The sequence below is a fragment of the Rhinopithecus roxellana genome, chromosome 8 (assembly GCF_007565055.1).
Source record: "Rhinopithecus roxellana isolate Shanxi Qingling chromosome 8, ASM756505v1, whole genome shotgun sequence".
NCBI classification, from domain to species: Eukaryota; Metazoa; Chordata; class Mammalia; order Primates; family Cercopithecidae; genus Rhinopithecus; species Rhinopithecus roxellana.
Window position 1 is genome coordinate 110,133,578 of NC_044556.1, and position 19,559 is coordinate 110,153,136.

Genomic DNA, 19,559 nt, shown 5'->3' on the forward strand with positions numbered 1-19,559 from the left:
GAGCCCAGGTGGGGAGGGAATGTCTGTCCTGGCCAGTGTGCATGGCAGCAGCTGAGGGTGTCGCTCCATGATACACAGTTGATGCCATAACTGCACCAGCCGAGCCCCTACCCTGAGCCCCCAATCCTTGCACTCCCCCGTCCCCTATCATCCATTATATGTTATGTCAGTTCTCTTTTCTTCCTCCAGTCGCTTACATTTCACCCTCATCCTGGTGTGTTACTTCCTCGGACTCTTTCCCTTGCTTTCCTTTTCTTGGACTGGATGGGGAAGTCTGACCGGTAGATGAGTGCCTTGGCCTGAACTGAATTCATTCCCACCACAGGGAGGCTCAGCACCAGAAAAGCCCTGGAGGGAGGGAGGGTCTGCCCGAAGAGAAGCTCCTCAGGGAGGCACGGTGCTCTGGAATGCCCCAGGCCTTGACCTGCCTGGACATGAGCAAGGCCTGTTCCACACTTGACCCAGCCTGCGTGGTGCCCAGCACTGGGCTGGTGCTGGTTACTGTTGGATATTATTGATTGATTCATTGATGGGCTGGTTGCTTGGTTGGCGGTATAGTCCTAAAAAATTGCTCATATTTTTTTTCTGTGTATTTCTCGTATCTTGTTCTGCTGATGGTGCTTTAAGTGCTCAGTCTAATCTGCTACTTTATTTGTCATTCTAAGCATCAGACACTGTGCCTTTCTCTTGGTGCTGAGTCAGCATTACTGACTGATGGGCCTGTCTTGTGAGTTGTGACTTGCACCTGTAGTGAATTGAGCTACCAGGTTCAGTTCCCAGAGTGCTGCACAAACATTTGTGACTAATTGCTCCTCACCAAGGCCTGAGGGCACCGTGGTGTGCTCTGCCAACCTCTCCTGTTCATTTGGTTCTCAGGCACATCCTGGTTTTAGTGGTCACTGGCATAATGAAAATCAGAGGAAGGCAAGCCGCTTGCTGTCAGAGTTCAGATTTCCAGAATGTTTCCAAAAGAACCAACCTAGAGCCAGTTGAGAGTAGGTTCAGAATGAGAGCCTTTTTGAATACACAGTTGGGGAAAAAGGAGGAAAGTCATTGATTCTCTCAGACACCAAGGAAGCTCTTTCGATGAGAACCCCGAGGAGAGTAGGTGGCAGTGGTGCTGTGAGGTGGCACTGTGGTCCGGGGTGCAGGGTTCAGAATCTCAGAGAACATGGGAGGAAGCCCACGCCCAGCATCGAGGAGAGTTTGTGGCGCTGGGGAACCTGCCTCTTTCTCATCCCTAGCACGTGAGCCGTTTGCCTTTTCAGCTAAAACATGACAGGCGGCCATACCACCAGCATCATTCTTCATCATCTTCATCATGGAGCTGGCTCCTTGCTGGTCAATAAAATCACATGTATTGATTCATACTCTCTTTCTCTCTGCTCTGATATCTACAGTTCCTTTCAATATTAGTGCTTCGTGCTTTTTTGACTCACGGTCTTCCTAGTGCCCACACTTTGAGTCAGAATGCAGACAGTGGGTGATGGAGCAGAAAGCTATGCTGGAGGGCTCCTGGGGGCAGAAGCATATTCCCCAGGGAGAGCTGAGAGGCCTCAGCACTCAGAACAGCCATGCTTCCCGACACTTAACCTCAGCAGCAGCATCTGCAGACTCGTGTGGGGACTTCTGTCTGGACTCGGGGATGTTGAGAGTAGAAGACCCAATGTCAGCTTCTCACGTGGGCTGTCAGCACTGTAGGTGATCCAGGAAGATGGACTGGGATGGGTCTGCGACCCCTCTTACTGCATGCCGCTGTCGGCCAGGCCTGGAATGGGAGGGGCGAGGGGTGGGCTCAGCCTCTGCTAGTGGGAGAGGTCCTGGTTGGAAGTTTCCTTGAAGTATCAGTGTTGACTTTCTCAGGTCAGATCTGGACCATTTCATGCGGTAAATGGATGCTGGCAGGTATCAGCCTAAGTGCTTTGAATACGCTGCACTTGTACATGCCTGGACCGAATGCTGATGAGCAGGGAGGGTGGAGGAGCAGGAGGGAGCCCAGCCCACCCGCACCAGCAGGAGGCTGGCCCTGGCTGTGTGCTCCCCGATCAGACAGGCGGCATCCAGTGGGGCGCCACACGACTCTCGCCAGGGTGAGGCTCCCCCTATACCTTTCTTAGAGCTGATGGTGACCTGACCCCACTCACAGCCTGGAAGGAGGGGATCCCTGGCAGAGACTGGGCCTGGCAGAAAGCTGGGCATCTGCTTGAAAGGTGGAGATGCTGGAGCATGCAGAAAATCTAAGAACCCTTATTTATATGGGGTCCCAGACTAAGGTCCTTGGGTCGGTCTTTGCCCAGGGATGGCATATCAGTACCATCGCTTCCTGTGCCCTTTCCAGTAATGTGAGGGCACCACTCTGCCCCTGAACTTCCTTCAGGCCACTTCCCTCCATTTCCTCAGCCTGACCACATTACCCCTGCCCCAGTACTTGGCTTACCCTCATCATCACCTAAGTGAGGCTCACATGCACCTCCGGAGGGAGACAGGCGCGGGGAGAGGGAGCCTCAGCTGGAATCAGTCCATTCACGGGGCTGATGTTCTGGTACCTAAATTCAGAAGTTTACAAAAATCCAAGACACGTGTTCATTCGTGTGCAGGAAGAAGGTATTCCTAGCCCCCAAACCACACCTAACCTGACAGTGGGCACTCACTTCCCACCTTGGGAGGGATTGATGTGGTGAGGAAGTTCCAGGTTGCTGGATGGCATGGAAAGGAGGCATTGGGAATTAGATACCTGCCAGGGTATTTCTATGAAGCTGTTGTAGCCCAGGGAAATGTCACTCTCCAGGTGTTTTTACTTTCTCTACTCCCATCTCACAGTGCCCTGGCATGGGTGTTGGCAGGAGATGGAGGGTGGCCCTTGTCCAAGACATTTTCCCATCTGATCACATCCCATCCATGGTAGCCAGGCTCCAAGATGGCCCCCATGGTCTCTGCCTTCACACCCTCCTGTATTTATCAGAGTTGGTCTCTGTGTTGAGTGGGATAAGGCAGAGTGATGGTATGTCACTTTCAAAAGTAGGTTATACAAGACACTGCAGCTTCTGTGCTGGGTGCCCCTCTTGCTCTCTTGGGTCATTCCCTCTGGGGGAAGCCAGCTGCCATGTCACAAACAGTCCCGTGCAGGAGAGGCCCGCGTGGCAGTGAACGAAAGCCTCCCACCATGTCACAAACAGTCCCGTGCAGGAGAGGCCCGCGTGGCAGTGAACCAAAGCCTCCTGCCAGCTGCCATGTCACAAACAGTCCCGTGCAGGAGAGGCCCGCGTGGCAGTGAACGAAAGCCTCCTGCCAGCTGCCATGTCACAAACAATCCCGTGCAGGAGAGGCCCGCGTGGCAGTGAACGAAAGCCTCCTGCCATGATGACATGAGCGAGCTTAGAAATGGAAGCTTCAGCCTCAGTCAAGCCTTCGGATGAGTGTGCGGCCCCAGCTGACTCCTGAGAGGCCCTGAGAACCTGAGAACCACCTGGCAAAAACTACTCCCCGATTCCCAACCACAGGAATATGTGAGAGAAATGTTTGCTGTTTTCGCCACTGGGTTTGGGGTTAATTTGTTACCCACCAGCCATTTCACAGGTTCCTTCCATGGGACAGAAGCTAGAGTTGAGGCACACAAAAGCTAAACAGTTTGCCAACAGTCAGCTAGCTTGATCAGACTGATTTAAAATAAAAAACCCAAAACTCTGATCTGGTCACTTCCCAGGGTAAGTGTCTCAGACACTAAGGAGACAGACAGTTGCTTTATTCCAGTAGTCAGTGTTGCTTAGTTTCATTAGTTGGGGCCTGCACTTTGTTGGAAACTAAATGTGATTGTGTATGTGTATATGTAAGATCAAATCTGGGCTCTAAAAAGTGAGGTTTTGGCCGGGTGCGGTGGCTCACGCCTGTAATCCCAGCACTTTGGGAGGCTGAGGCAAGCAGATCACTTGAGACCAGGAGTTTGAGACCATCCTGGCCAACACGGTGAGACCCTGTCTCTACTAAAAATACAAAAAATTAGTGGGACGTGGTGGCAGGCACCTGTAATCCCAGCTACTCGGGAGGCAGAGGCGGGAGAACTGATTGAACCCAGCAGGCAGAGGTTGCAGTGAGCCGAGATCATGCCACTGCACTCCCGCCTGGGCGACAAAGTGAGACTCCCTGTCAAAAAAAGTGAGATTTAATATGAAGCAAAAGGAGCTCAGATCCCTGAGTTCACTTCATAGAGAAAATTAACACAGTAGTGAGCGTTCCTTGTTGTCTTCTGGAGGAGACATGCTTCAACTGACATTTGTTCATCAAAACTGCAGTCCCCTGTACCATGCAAGAGTTTAGTCTCCATTCTGGGAGCCTTGTGTTTCACTAATACCCAGGGTCTCTTCTGCTGAGAAAGAAAGAGAATAGATACTGGGAGAGAACTAGCAGTGCTTGTCACAATGTGTGATGCATGTGAAATAGTACCTGGCACGTAACCGGTGCATGTCAGTGCTGCTGCTGCTGTTATAAGCAAATCAACGGTGTTTTCTGGAACTCCTGTAATGACATCAAATGCTCGGACCTTTTGACCCATCCATGCTGAGGATGTGCCGGTGCGGCTCACGGGTCTAAGCTGCATGTTTTACAGGCGGAAACTAGGAGGCAGTTCTAAAGATTGCCCTGGGAGTTGGCTGAGCTAAAGCCCAAGTGTCGGTTTAGGGGAGGAAAGGTGGAGGTGGGAGGTGGGAAGTGGGAGTGTTTAGCCCTGCCTCAGATCCTGGGGTGCTTGTTATGACCTCATCTGTTACATCCAAAAAATATTTAAAAGATTGAATTCAGGCTGGGTGTAGTGGCTCACACCGGTAATCCCAGCACTTTGGGAGACTAAGGTGGGAGAATCACTTGAGGCCAGGAGTTCGAGACCAGCCTGGGCAATATGGTAAGCCATCATCTCTACAAAAAAAAAAAAAAAAAAAAATAGCTGGGTGTGGTGGTGTCACCTGTGGTCCCAACTACCTAGGAGGCTGAGACAGGACAATTGCTTGAGTCCAGGAATTCAAGGCTGCAGTGAGCTATGATCGCACCACTGCACTCCAGCCTGGGCAACAGAGCAAGACCCTATCTCCAAAAAAAAAGAAAAAGAAATTGAAATTCAGAAAGACTAACTCTTTGGGCTTAATCCCCTCCTCAGGTTCTCAGAGACGGAGGCTTATCCCAGCACTATCCCTGGACACCTCTTCCCCTGTGAGAAAACCCACCAACAGCACAGGCGTCCGCTGGGTGGACGGCCCCCTGCGGAGCAGCCAGCGGGGCCTTGGGGAACCCTTTGAGATTAAAGTCTATGAAATCGATGACGTGGAGCGCCTGCAGCGGCGACGAGGAGGCGCCAGCAAGGTGAGGCAGCCTCCTCCACCACCCATACGCTGGCCCAGGCAGGGCCCTGAGGAAGACTGCTCAGACCCAGGCTTCCCAGCAGGCTTCTGGCATGGGGGGTGGGAAGGGGGCTTCTGTCCCAGCAAAGGGCCTTTGGACAGAGGCTTTGGAGAGAGCCCCGTGTTTCTCTTGCTGAAATGTTGTAAAGGCTCCAAAGCCAGGGGTGGGGGCTGATGATCTTGGGGGCTCTTCTGGCTCCTTGAGGCTCCCCATCTTAACCAGCCTTTGTCCATCTTGAAACACCCACCACCTGCTTTCTCAGTTTAAGAATGGCCTGTCATAGTCCAAGAATGGTCTGTCATAGTCCTACCTTGTGAGGTGTCTGAACTGACTGGCCTGTCGAGGCAGAAATGTGGCCGAGATCACCTGGGTCCCTCCCACAGGTCTCCATCCCCAGCCTGTTTTCCATCAACAATACTCACAGGTGCTCCCTGTGGCGTGGGCTGGGCGTGAGCAAAAGGGTCCTTTCTCCTCTCTGTCTATGTTAGGAGGTCATGTGCTTCAACGCCAAGCTGAAAATTCTGGAACACCGCCAGCAGAGGATCGCCGAGGTCCGCGCCAAGTACGAGTGGCTGATGAAGGAGCTGGAGGCGACCAAACAGTACCTGATGCTGGATCCCAACAAGTGGCTCAGTGAATGTAAGGCCGGGGTCCCTTCCCTCCCTCGCGACTAATGGGCTCACCCGCTCACCAGGCCTGGCGCGTAGCCCAGGGAGACGGCGACAGAGGCTGCATCCACCTCCGCAGTCCCAGGATGCCCATCACGTGGAGGAAGCTGCACCCAGCGAGGAGCCTGCTCCCCGGGGGGCGGGCGGGAGGGCCGGGGCAGCAGAGGGTGGTGAATATTGCTCTTGCAAGATGATTTCTTACGTGTCTCAGTCCAAAGCACCTGAAAATGAGATTTTTCCCCCTGCTTGTGGCGGAAGATCACCCAGACATGAAGACTGTTACAGATCTGCTCCTCGGCCCAAATCACACTGCATATCTAGCCTGAAATAGATAAGAATTTATAGAGCCCTTAATAGGCTAGAGTGTACCGTCCTAGAAAAGCTGTGCAGAGAACCCAGAAAGCAGGGAAAACATTTTTGAGTGGAAAAAAAAAAACAATCGACAGCCACAGTATTATTTCCATCTAATAGCCCAGGATGACCGTAACCATCTCAACAATGCAGGACAATTTTGCTCTCTTTGAAAGATGGATTCAATTGTCTCTTATTTATTTGTTCCTGACCATTCCATTTAGCACAAAATAAAACTTCAATCTGGTCCCAGCTATTACACTGATATAGGAGCTAATGCTGGAAGACTCAGTCTGTGGGGTCAAATACATTCCTGCCATTCAGGTTCCCTCCGCCTCCCCTTCCCATCCTGCCCTCAGCTTCTGGCAGGCCTCCTTTGTACTGCTCCTCCCCTGCATGGCCCCCCACCCTCTTCCAGTCTTCTCTGGCCAGTGCGGAGGGCCTGCAGGCAGAGGCTGGAAGCTTAGGTTTATGTTCCAAAGCAGCTGTTTGAAAAAATATTGGGGTGAAATGGTCCTGGGTCAAGGTGCGGAAGAAAGTGGCAGGACTTGTCAGCCTCCCAGCAGTGCCTGCCACATGTAACTGCAGTCTCCCAGCAGCTGCCTCTCCCTAGGAATAAGGTGCTAACATTTCCCTAAGTACTCACTGGATTCTTGGGACAGTCTATGGAGCATCCTGTAATAGTAAGTTGCAGCCTTTGCAGCTGTGGCCACAGGCATACAGACCTGCTTTGGCTGCTGGCTTTCTCACATACTAGCTGTAGAACCTCGGGTAAGACACTTCACTCTGAGCCTTGACTTCCTTAGCTGTAAAATGGGAAAAATAATGGTGACTACGCCACAGGGCAGTTGTGAGGTGTAAATCAGTACCTGTTGGTCCTCTTGGTGCTTATTACACTGCCTGGCCCAGGATGAGAGCTCAGGATCTGGCAGTAATTATTAGTATTATCCCAAAGTTCCACAACAGGAGACATTTCCTGGCCAGGTGCGGTGGCTCACGCCTGTAATCCCAGCACTTTGGGAGGCCACGGTGGGCAGATCACTTGAGCCCAGGAGTTCAAGACCAGCCTTGACAACGTGGTGTGAAACCCTGTCTCTACCAAAAATACAAAAATTAGCTAGGCGTGGTGGCAGGCACCTGTAATCCCAGCTACTCAGGAGGCTGAGGTTGCAGTGAGCTGAGATCGCGTCACTGCACTCCAGCCTGGGTGATGGAGTGAGACCCTGTCTCAAAAATACAAATAAAAAACAGGAGGCATTTCCTTCATGCCTCCCGCTTGCACAATGCACTGAGCTGGATCTTCTGTTGGAAATTTGAGCAAAGACATGAACTCGTCCTGTGAGGGCATTTCATCGAAGGCACTAATGGGGAGGGCAGACGGGGCGAAGGCGTTGGTTACTGTCTGCCCATGACATGCGCACGGGGCCCTGTGCTTATCCCTCTCCGCTGCGGATACCCTTTTCCTTGTTTCAGGAATCCCTGGGCACTTAAAGATCCCAGGGGCCTCCTTTCAGTCAGTTCTCTGTCAGTTCCCCTTCATTTTTGCTATTTTCATTAACATTCTATTTTTAAAAACTGTTTATGCCCAGGGCAGACCTGAAAATTATCTTCATCTTACAAAGTTGTGTTTTTTCCCAGGATAGGAACAAGCTGAAACATTAATACGTACGTGTTTAGCTGCTTCCAGGAAACAAACGCTTCCTTCTAGTCTTTGTACATATGTCAAAATCACTGTGTTTTTGATGCTGAGAAAGAAAATGAACAGAAAGCTACATGAAAGGGGAAACACAGATTGTTTCTTGAAGATGAATTGAAAACAGTAATGGAAAAAAGGATCCATGAGGCTGCCTGCTGACTATTCCCTGGGGGCAAGAGACGGGGGACTGGCATGGAAAGATCCATGTTTAGTTCTATTTCTTCGTTCTGATGCCACTTTCAAGGTTGTCCAGTAATGTAGTCTGATGTGGTCATAGAATGATGGCTCCTTTTGCTTTTTTGTTTTGGTTTTTAAATATTAAACTGGTGTTCAGGGCCTTCGGTCTCCTTCCAGCTCTGGTCCTGGTTAAGGGCATCAGCCTCAGTGAGTCATGTCACTGTCCAGCTCTCAGGGACCTCATCTGCAGAAAGAAGACACTCTGCAGACGTCAACTCCACTCCCCGGTGTTTCCACAGTATGGCATCGTTTTCAAATCAAGTTCATGTTCATTATCTCATTTTGTCTTCACAGCAACTCAAGGCAGGTAGGGCAGGCAGGGTAGGAATTCCTACTCTCACATTCCTTTTAAGGACACTGTCAGCTGACGTGGAGGTCCCAGAGCTTGTCTGTCGCCTGGGGTTCCAGGGCAATCCCACCACCTTTGGCTGCTGTCCATGCCTTTCCTGCTGGACCCCTGGAGCCTGGGCCAGGCAGCCCATCCCTCTACCCAGCCACCTCTAGACAAAGTAGGGGACTTGATGCCAGAAGGGGTTGATTCCAGACACCTGTTCTTCAGGCCTTGAAGGATACAGACTTTTTACTCTGTGCAGGCCTGAACATCAGGAAAGGTATCTGGGTTAGAATCCAGAAACATCCTTGCATAAAAGGGGGCAGAAGTATAACTGTCAATCAGCTGAGACCCCCCCCCCAGAAGGGAGGGGCTCTCCCCACCTCAGCTTCAAGTATTTACTTGATCCTGAATAGCGTGGTAGAGTCTCAGATCCTGAGATGGGGATGGCTGGAGGAAGGGGAAGTGAGAATGTCCCCTTGTTGGTCAGTAGAATCTCAAAAACACGTTAAGGATCTAAACACTGGTAAAGAGTGTTCCGTTCCACCCAAAAGAGGCTGAGGATCAGGCAGGAGGGAACCCTGTGGTGGCCTAAGGCAGGCGAGTTAGACCTTTAGACCAAGGGGTAGATGTGGGGGTGGCAGCTCCAGGCCGAGCCATCGGGAGATGCTTTGCGCCCTGTTTGCTCTGTGTCTCCATCAAGCTCTTCCTCTCTTGCAGTTGACTTGGAGCAGGTTTGGGAGCTGGATTCCCTGGAGTACCTAGAGGCCCTGGAGTGTGTGACGGAGCGCTTGGAGAGCCGTGTCAACTTCTGCAAGGCCCATCTCATGATGATCACCTGCTTCGACATCACCTCCAGGCGCCGGTAGATGAGCCAGACCCTTGTCCTAGCGGTTCCCCGCTCTCCAGGACTTCAGAGATGGTGCACGCCCCTAGGCCCTCTGTGCTGGGGCATCAAAGACAATGAATGAGGATGAAGGTTGGTGGCAAGTCTGGAGCGAGAGTTGAGCGGAAGGCGAGTTTTCTTTTGTTTTCTGTAGGAAAGGCGCAAATGCCAAATACCCATGGAAGGAGAAAAGGATGGGAAGCCCGAGGGGTGTCCAAGCCCTGCGAGACTGAAAAAGCACTTTGAGGAACCTTACCTTGTTTGTACATAAGAACTGCTAGCAAAAGAGACCTCACTCTTCTCTTGCTTTCGTGAGAGAGGAGGGGGGTGGACGTAGGATTGCTGTGGAAAGCGAACACAACAACAAAAAGACCCAGAATGACTGATTAAGTGCCTTGCAAATCTTTATTATTATCCAAACATTTATGTTCATACTTTCTTGTGTACAGATGGTGCTAGTCAAGATGAAAACAACAACAAAACAAAAACATTTTGGAAATGTATTCACAGCTCGTTTTCTCTTGGTGTTTTATCCTATTTCTGACTTGCTGTTTCTAAGTAAGTTGTGTTTGTAGAGCTATTTCCTAATCAGTATTGCTTATGAATAAATGTTACCTGTCTTTTATGGTTATTCTGGTGAGGCCACTCAAAAACAGAACAGAGATTTACTTACTTCCTCGGCACGAGCCAGTGTGCGAGTTTCCAAAGTAGGTTTGGAGCAGCAGGTGACCTCGAAGCCACATCCCAACAAGCAGCGTGGTCAGGGCAGACCCAGAAGGTTGATTGTGGGACAGGTGCTTTAGAGAACGGGTGAGGAGCCGGACCCTGCAGCATGGGGGAGGGAGGAGTCCTTTGCGACCTGGGTCCTCCCTGCTCCTGGGAGGTGGGCTGTGTGTTCTGTACACAGTTTGCCCCCCTCAAGTCCTCACACACATATGGTTCCTTGACCCACAAATCCACAGTTTGCCTGGCCCTCAAAATTCGTCTTCATTTTTATTCCAAAGACTTGAAGGAAAGCTGGAACCAATTCACCAGAGCTGTATTTTCTGGTGGTGTGACTTGACTGAAGTGGGATTTTTCTCCAGCTGAGAGAACTCCTCAGGCTTGTTCAGAGACTTCACCTGTATTGGATTAGAACAAGGGTTCTTGAGACGGTACATCCTGTCTGTTGTCGAGAGTCCAAGGATTTCAGCTCTCCTGTGTCCCAAAGCCTCTGTGCCAAGAAGGGACAGGCTTGTCCTCGCAGTCTTTCTTTTTACCCAAAGGCAGAGAGCGTTTCCCTCCGTAACTCACACAACCCTGGATAGGCAGAACGTAGCTGAAGATACGGATGTCCAGGTTTTGGCTCCCAACAACTCAGGACTTCAAATTTAGGTGTTCCTCCCTGTAACAATTCCCGTAGGAATTACACCCATTTTAGTGATTGATGATAGAATCCCGAGGTCCAGAGTGGTCAAGGGATTTGCCTGATCAAAACTGTGGTGCTGATAGAACAGCCCGGAATCCAGGAGTCCCTGCAGCCTTCACATCAAGGACAGTGCTTAGGCATTTGCAGAGGAGTACGCTTCCCTTTTGCCCTCAAATGCAGCATCGCTTCATGAGCCTGTTTCCAAGCTAGGCTGCCTTTATTAACCAACAACTCAGCCCCGGCCACCCCCAAGGGGGGAAAAAACACTACATTTCTTGCTCAGTGTACCTCTGGACGCTGCAGCCCACACGGCTGGCTGAACTCGGTAAATGGGAACCGAAGTCTCGTGAGCTTCACATGACCTGCTCCTTTGTTATCAGAACAGGGTTCAGGTGGTCCTGTTGCTGGACGCCAGCTCCCTGGGTCACGAGTCTGGCTTTGCACTTTTCCTAAGAGCCTGCTTCTGTACAAACAGGAGACATGCCCAAATCTGCTAGCTGAACAGGCTAAACTGCAGGGAGAGGCTGCTGTGGCATGGCTCAGTCTCCCTTCTATGCATCTCCCAAGTCTGATAAGTTTGTTGCCCTGGGAAGCAGGACCTCCCTAAGCTCCTTCACCTTGACCCCATTCTGCAGGACAGTCGCGTGCTCTGGGCTCACCTCTGGCCTCACAGCACTTGTGTAAGTGAGTTTGCTTAACAGTAATATCCTTGGAAGTGTCTGGACCCAAAGGGAAGCCAATCCTTCGCGTTTTCCATCAGGCAATCTCTTTTGGTGGCTGGTTTTAAACGTGTAGCTCATGAGAAGTCTTTAATTGGAGATTTTCAAAGGTGAATATTCTGGTTTTATTGGAAACAAACTCATCTGATGGGTCATCGGTGAGCTTGGTTTTCGCCCCGCCACACCCTCCCCTGAGGTTCCTTCCATGCTGTGCCTCCTTCCTTTAGCCAGTGACAGAGCCTGGTGCCCTTGCTGGACTGAAACCGATGGAATCCTTCTGAGGGGTGTGGCATTCAGCTTGCCTCCTGCCTAAATCTGCTTTTATCCATTTGTAGCAACTTTATGCTATAAGAAAGCTTGAATAAAACCAAAAGTTCTCTTACCAAGTCAGACTGGTTTCCCAAGATGCGCATCACAGAACACCTCGCAGGACCCCGCAGGCCACGGTGAAGGAACACCTCGCAGGACCCCGCAGGCCACGGTGAAGGAACACCTCGCAGGACCCCGCAGGCCACGGTGAAGGAACACCTCGCAGGACCCCGCAGGCCACGGTGAAGGAACACCTCGCAGGACCCCGCAGGCCACGGTGAAGGAACACCTCGCAGGACCCCGCAGGCCACGGTGAAGGAACACCTCGCAGGACCCCGCAGGCCACGGTGAAGGAACACCTCGCAGGACCCCGCAGGCCACGGTGAAGGAACACCTCGCAGGACCCCGCAGGCCACGGTGAAGGAACACCTCGCAGGACCCCGCAGGCCACGGTGAAGGAACACCTCGCAGGACCCCGCAGGCCACGGTGAAGGAACACCTCGCAGGACCCCGCAGGCCACGGTGAAGGAACACCTCGCAGGACCCCGCAGGCCACGGTGAAGGAACACCTCGCAGGACCCCGCAGGCCACGGTGAAGGAACACCTCGCAGGACCCCGCAGGCCACGGTGAAGGAACACCTCGCAGGACCCCGCAGGCCACGGTGAAGGAAAATGCCTTATTTTGATGTTACCCATTCTCTCTCTCTCTTCTCTTTGCTTTTTTTTTTTTTTTGACCTAAATAAGCCGCAAACATGTTAATTTACCAATATTGATAAACCACATAAAGAAATCGGGCATTTTACATTATGATGTGCTTATTCCTGTCTCTGCCTATAAACTGACGATATTGATGATGAAGGAGGGAGTTCTGGCTGACCGTTCTGAAGCAGAGTCCCAGTCACGGAGTGACCAGACTTGAGATAGTTCCAGGTCGCCTCTCGGTTTTGGTGATAGAGAACCCGAGGAGGCACGGGGAAAATGTCAAAATGTCAAAGAACCTATTTCTATTTCATTACCCACAAATGAAAGGACTAGAAAAAATATTTGAAATTCACATTTAGATGCATAGGTCTTAATTCCTTGTCTAAAAACCTGTCCTCCTCACCCCCGGCTCCAAATATATAAGGCGGAAGCATTAGCAGCAGAGCAAAACTAAGATCTGAAAACAGGCAATGGTGCTGTTGTTTCCCTGGGAGTCCCTCCGTGTCGCGCTGCAGGATGGTGCTGCCTGCTGCGAGGGCGTGAGCGTTTGCTTCATCGCGGGCTTTCGGTTCCCACCCGCGAGCTGCAAACTTTGATCTTGTTGTCCTTGAATTCCCCTCTCCATCATGAGGAAGCTCTTTCCTCTCTTCCGGATTGGAAATCAGAACAATCTGCCTGTTGTTTATTCGCCAGTTGCCATTCTTAACATGGGGGAACATTAAGATGCAAATGCAGAGATGCGTCCCTTCTTGAGGAAGGTGGGAATCCCTGAGCCGGAGAAGGGGCTCCCGCAGCTGGGGAATTCGGCAGGCAGGAGTCTGGCCTGGTTTGTCATGAATAAGCCTTAAACTTGAAGTCTATTATATTCTTTATAAGGCGGCAGTGGCTTCAGTCCAGCCGCATCTACCATCCAGAGTGGAGGTTCAAAAAGTCTTATACGCACCTACAAGTCTCACGCTTGCTGCTCAGATTTCTGATAAAATCTCAGAGTTCTGTTTGTATTGACAAAAAATGCAGCTGTGCCCGCCTGGGCGTGTATCTCATATCCTTGTAAACCAGCCACCTTCTTTGGATTGAAGGCAAGGCTGGCAAGTCTGCGGATTTGTTCAATGCAGACACAGCCGTCTATATCATGGGCCACTGCTGATTATATTGAGTGTTTCTAGGTTTTTTAGGTTTCTTATTCCAAAAAGGCTTTTAGACTGTAAAATGACTAAAGATGAGTTAATTTCCAGACTAAAAACGAAGGAGTCCTGCCTTTACTCATCGTTCTTTCCTGCTGGACTAGTAACCCATTCTGGGAGCACACACAGAGTCCCTCGCTTCTAAACACAATACGTCTTAAACCCTGAAACCTTGCCAGTGAGAAAGAGGTTGAAAGTCCCGTTGGCTATTAGCTGAGGCTCAGCCGTCTGCTGCCACTGTCCCTGGGGCCTCCATGCTGCCCCCGGGGTGTGTAGCCCGGCTGTCCCCCCACTGAAGGACACTCTTCAATGCCACCACACGGGAGTCTGGGCGGGGAGGAAAGGCGCACAGCCCCCTTTTCTCTGCACCAAATGAAACCAAGCTGGGTGTTCAGTGTCACTGATGCAAGTAAATGGGTCTCAGATTTTGGGGGGGGCTAGGAGGGCAGGCGGTAGACATAGTGTTTCTTTGGATTCCAGTATCTCTTTTTCCACCTCCAGAAAGTATCTGTCAACATTGGTAGGTAACAGCTCATAAAGTGCATCACTTAGCAATCTTCCTGACAAAATGACACATTTTAAAATTACAGGCTGTTCATTATTTCCATCATAATGCAAGCATAATTCTAATCCAGGAGAAGCGATTATCATTTAAGCTCATCTTCTGAAAAAAATGTTTTTCTGAAAATTCCTAGAAACTAATTTATCCCTCCCTAAACAAACACATTCTGCTTTTGGGTGGCCGGAACCTGCGGCAACGTCCTAACACTGGACACAGTGGGGCTTGGGGCAGTATCCAGCCTTCACTGCATACAATTCTTATTCGCTAAACATAGCTGCTCCCAAGGTCCACACGTGTGGAGGCGAGTACTGAAGCACTGCACTCACACATCTATTCCATGCATACACAGAAATTACCTTCAACACTAAAAAAGCTTCCTTCTTTCATTCCCTATCCTGCTAACAGCCCACACTGTCACATTTGATTTATGAAGAAGTTATAATTTATTTGTGAACGCAGGATGATGTTTTACAGCATTGCTTGTGTTCTCTCATTGATGTATGCATCGCGGTTGGAAATGTTATCCACGTGCCGTGCATCGAGGTGGAAGTTTGCTGGATCTGTCTGTGGCTATTTTTTTCCATGTTTTTCTCACTCAAGCAAAGTCTGTTAGTGGAGACATGGGCTGGGAGATGAGGGGAGGACAGATAAATCAAGAGGATAGGGATTAGGATCCAATCCTCAGTGCACAGGGCTTAGTTCTAAATCTAAGCTGTTTGTGTAGTAAGTAGCCAAATGGGAAAGATCCCTTCATTTTGAATTTGATGAGAATGGGCTTGGAAATCAACGCCCACCGGCTTGCATGGAAGAGGATCCAGCCTCTTCCTACTGGTTCAACATTAAATTTCTGAGGCAAGTCCTGACATTTTTAGTTCCCTACATTTCCCTAAGACTCCCGTCCAGCCCCTGGTGCTACCGAAGGGGGTCTGGGAAAGCAGCCAGAATTCCTTAGCTTGAATATATATAGTACCTGTTTTTTTTGTTTGTTTTTTGTTTTTCCTCTGGAAAAACCAAAGCACTTTAGTGAGTCTTACAACCTTAAGGCATTTTGTCCCCTCACTGGATCCCCAAGAGGCAAGGAGGGGCTAGGGTCAGTAGTCTCATTTGAGAGGTAGCTAAACCTAGGAGCAAAGGCCTTGAGCTAGGAGCAAGGACACTGGGCCGCCAGCTTGGTTGTGTTACTAGCTATGCAACCTCGGGCGAGCCTCTTCACTTTGCTGGGCCTCAGGTTCCCGAGTGGAAGACGAGGGGTGAGAACAGCTGCCCTTCGGGGACAGCATAAAGAGAAAGTGGTATAAGTGATGGGAAGTGCTTTGAAGACGTTAAAGCTCTGTGTAGGAGCTGGGGGTAATCATTTACTGATGAAGAAACTGAAGTCTAGTCATTGATTGGCCCAAGTTCACAGAGTGGTTTTATAGCAAAACGGGGACTTGAGTCCGGCTTGTTGGATTCTTCCCATTAGATCATATTGCACCAGGCATATGTGGACATGAACAGATATCATTCCTCTAAGGTGTGTGTACATACACGGATGTGTGTGTACAGGAGGTACCTGACGTGGTGAAAAGGCCGTAGGACAGCAAACCTGAGTTCTAATCCAGCTTTGCCAGTCGTCCTGTCCGGGATATACTTCCTAACTCCTCTGGAACTCAGTTTTCTAACCTGTAAAATGAAGACATTGTGCTGGATGAACTTTGTGGTTCCTTCAAGCTCTGGATCTCGAATTCCATGATTAGTAATGTATGTATGTATATATAAATATGCTTATCTGTAGAAACGGGCCCATTTGAAGTGTGGAGGCAAGGCCTGCCCAGGTGCATTTATCATGCCAGAAACAGTGAATTCCTAAATAAGTTCATACAATCTTGTTTTACAATTCAGTGGTAGTGCTTAATGTTATTGTCTGAAATCCACTGTTTAACCGGATGGAAGACTGGTGCCATTTAAAACATTATTAGTTCACAAGTGTTTGCTGTTAAAATTCTTTAATAAAACTCATTTATTATAGTCAGAAATTCAACTCTTCTGTACTTGGGCAGGTCCCAGCAGCCCCTTGGCAGGCTGGTTTTGTGCATGGGCCTTTGCAAGCTATATAAACGTTAGGTGTTGGCTTGATTATGATAAATATGAGCAGGCTCCCTGGAGAACAGTCCAGAAAAAAAGAGTTATAGTTCTCACAAACTGGTGACATGAATCCATTAAGCTGTGTGGCATTTTCCAGTGTGAAGACATTGTTTGCTGGCTACGATCTCTGACTTTCTGTGGCATATGAGGTGTAAAATGTTGTCAAAAAAGAATCTGGTGTTAAAATCAAACTATGGTGGCATTAAATGTTCACTTTTATTCTACCCAGAGTCGTGAATTCCTCTATCCAGTTTCTCACTGCAGCACCACCTTGGCCCAAGTCTAGCCCCCAGGCCTCTCAGGACCTCATGGGATGAGGCCTGTCTAGTCGCCCTGTGGAGCTGGCCCCCAACAAGTTCAGCAGCTCAGCCAGGAGTGAGTGGAGGTGTCAGTTAAGTCCCAGAGTCCCTGGACTTGTTCTGCATGCCTGAGGGTCGGACGCTGGGAAAAGTGTGGAGAAGCTTGTGTTGATCATGGGATATTTTGTGTTGGCCTCCCTCAGTCCAGTGTTTCTGGAGCTCACACAAAATAAGGGAATTTACAGTCACTGTAGATTGCTTGGGCTTGGATGCATGGGCTGCTGCTACACTGGTGCTTGGTCTCAGTTGTAACTGGGCACATTCAGACAACAAAGTAAAAACAGATCAGAACCAGAAAAAGATCTCCTAGGGTAGCCCCTTCCCTTGAGGACAGTCTCTCTCCGAACAGCAATGAGGGACTTTCCCAGATGCTGGTGCCACATTCGTCCAATCTACTGAGTGCTCCACAGCCCCAAGAGATAGCGCAGGGTGGCCACTCAGAACAAATACTTCTCACTCCTGGCAAGAGCCCTCTCTGAGTCCCTGCCTCCTACCGCGCCACGCTTGCCTGGACACACACATCTCCCAGGCTCCCTGCTTTTCTTCTCCCCAAATCCTAGACAAGACCTTCTTGGGCTCCCTTTGGGTCAACCGAGCAGAAGCCATGAGGGTTTTCTAAACACATAATACCTTCAACTAGAAGAGCAGGTGGAGGCACTGCCAAACTCATCATTCCCTTGGCGAAGAGAGAACGGAAAGGTAGCAACTGTTACAGAATTGTTTCTAATGCCCTCACTCCTCCCAATTGAAGACTCTCAGTGCTCTGCTGGCCTGTCACAGACTACAGTACACTTGTCCCCAGTTCACATCAGAGCCTCTCATCTCTGGGAAGGATATGCATTGTGTGGTCATCAGAAGTAACTTCTCATTAGGGAAAAAACTATCCAAATATACAATTCTTAGGTGTATCTGTCTCTCAAACCATTAAACTATCCAAATTGTTCTTTCCTTGATTCTTTCCATCCTTTTTGATCCTGTCTCTTTGTCTCAGAGAGGACAGTGGCCATTCTGCCTACCTTGGTGCCATGGTGCACTTGGCCAGACGCCCCTGAGACTAGAAGGTCATAAAAAAACAAAACAAGGCAATGTCATTGTCCAGCAATGACAGATCCCTGCACCTGGATGGAGAAAATGCCTCCACATCTATGCAGAACCTTTGCAGTGTCCGATGCTTCCACTTATTTTTCTAGCTGAAGGTGTTGTTTCTAGAAAACCCTTATAAGTCTATAGAGCACTTGGAGTGTAAATGCATTAAGCCGACAGTGGCTGCAGTGCTCCTAACACCCATGAATGTTTCTTGTTCTATAACCCCAGCAGCTAGAACAGAACCTGGAACATAGTGGGTGCTCAACCAATATTAGCTGAATGAATGAATCGATCAATTCACCACATTTGGGAGAAGAGACAGCAAAAACCTGGGCAGGGGTCTGCGACATTTCAGACTCCCTGACAAGAGAACCAAAGGTCTACATCTGCAAACGCCTACTGGGATTAATCCCTAATTCCCAGCGGAGAAGGAGCACAAGGCCAGCCCCACGCCCTGGGCCTATTACACACACAACCTTGACCTCCACAGCCATAGCTCAGCCTTGGTTTTCAGGCCTCCTAAAGCATGTTTCTAAGAGAGGAAAAAGTGGATTCCTTCCCAACATGTACAAAACAATCGCTGAACAAACCTCACTGAGCAGCACTCGCACTGTCCCAGACACTGCTGGCTGCAGTGAATGAAACCGTTTGCAGGCTTCCAGGACTCCGTGAGGTTGGGGAGCCGCGCTGGCACACAGTAATGCTGCTGCAAACACACACACGTGCTCCCCTCCGTGCAGGGCGAACCCTCCTCAGGGGCCCCTTTTCCTAGAATTTGGGCCCTTAGCGAGGCCTCACCTCCAGAAGAGTCCCCGTAAGCAGGAGGCTGAGAGGGCAGAAAGTCAGGGAGGGAAGGGGGACAGCCAGTGTTGCTTGCAAGTCACTTTATTTCTCCTGTGGAAGTCCAGCCCTCCCTCACTCCCCTACACCCCCGAGACTTCCAGCTTCTTCCCGCAGCAGGCTGTTTCACATGTGCATTTGCCAAGAGCTCAGGGAGGGCACACTGTGAGCATGCAGCCAGCTGAGGAGGCTGAGGAGGAGGGGACTGTCCCCTGGGCGGCCACCCCGCTGCCACCTGAGGAAGCTACTTTGGGGTCCACCTGCATGCAGGGTAAGCAGCATGTCCTTTGTTTTTCATTTTAAAATTATGACATTGCCCCCGCTCAGCCCATCCTCTGTGCTCTCCGCTCTCCAGCAGGTTCTGGGGTGCAGATGTATATTACACACCTTTTGTGTGCTCAGAAGAAAAACTCAAAATAAAGGCCTTTATATACCACAAAGATCTACAAACCCGCAAAGTCCCTGAAGGCCCAGTGGGAGAAAGGCTGCTGCTTTTTAAACTGCACTTTGAAAATACGGGAATTGAAAATAAAAAATCACCTTCATCACACTCCAGAGAGAACCACTATTATTTAATAGACACATACATACGCACACAGACACACACACACACACACAGGTGCGTGCGCTTTTACAAATTTTGGATTATCCTGGATATGGTCCTTTTGGAACCCTTTTCCTCTTTAATAATCCTACCATGTATATTTA

General features: G+C 50.0%; 1 protein-coding gene across 1 annotated transcript in view; it reads left to right on the forward strand.

The window, feature by feature from the left end:
* KIF26B (kinesin family member 26B) overlaps window positions 1–11,014 on the forward strand; it is a 555,398-nt gene extending 544,384 nt beyond the window's left edge. Inside the window, exons 13-15 of the mRNA XM_030936739.1 lie at window positions 5,147–5,349; window positions 5,877–6,027; window positions 9,392–11,014. Of these exons, the coding sequence (XP_030792599.1) occupies window positions 5,147–5,349; window positions 5,877–6,027; window positions 9,392–9,540 (503 nt within the window). The 3' untranslated portion in view covers window positions 9,541–11,014. The remainder of the gene's footprint in view (window positions 1–5,146; window positions 5,350–5,876; window positions 6,028–9,391) is intronic.
* The last annotated feature ends 8,545 nt before the right edge of the window (window positions 11,015–19,559 follow it).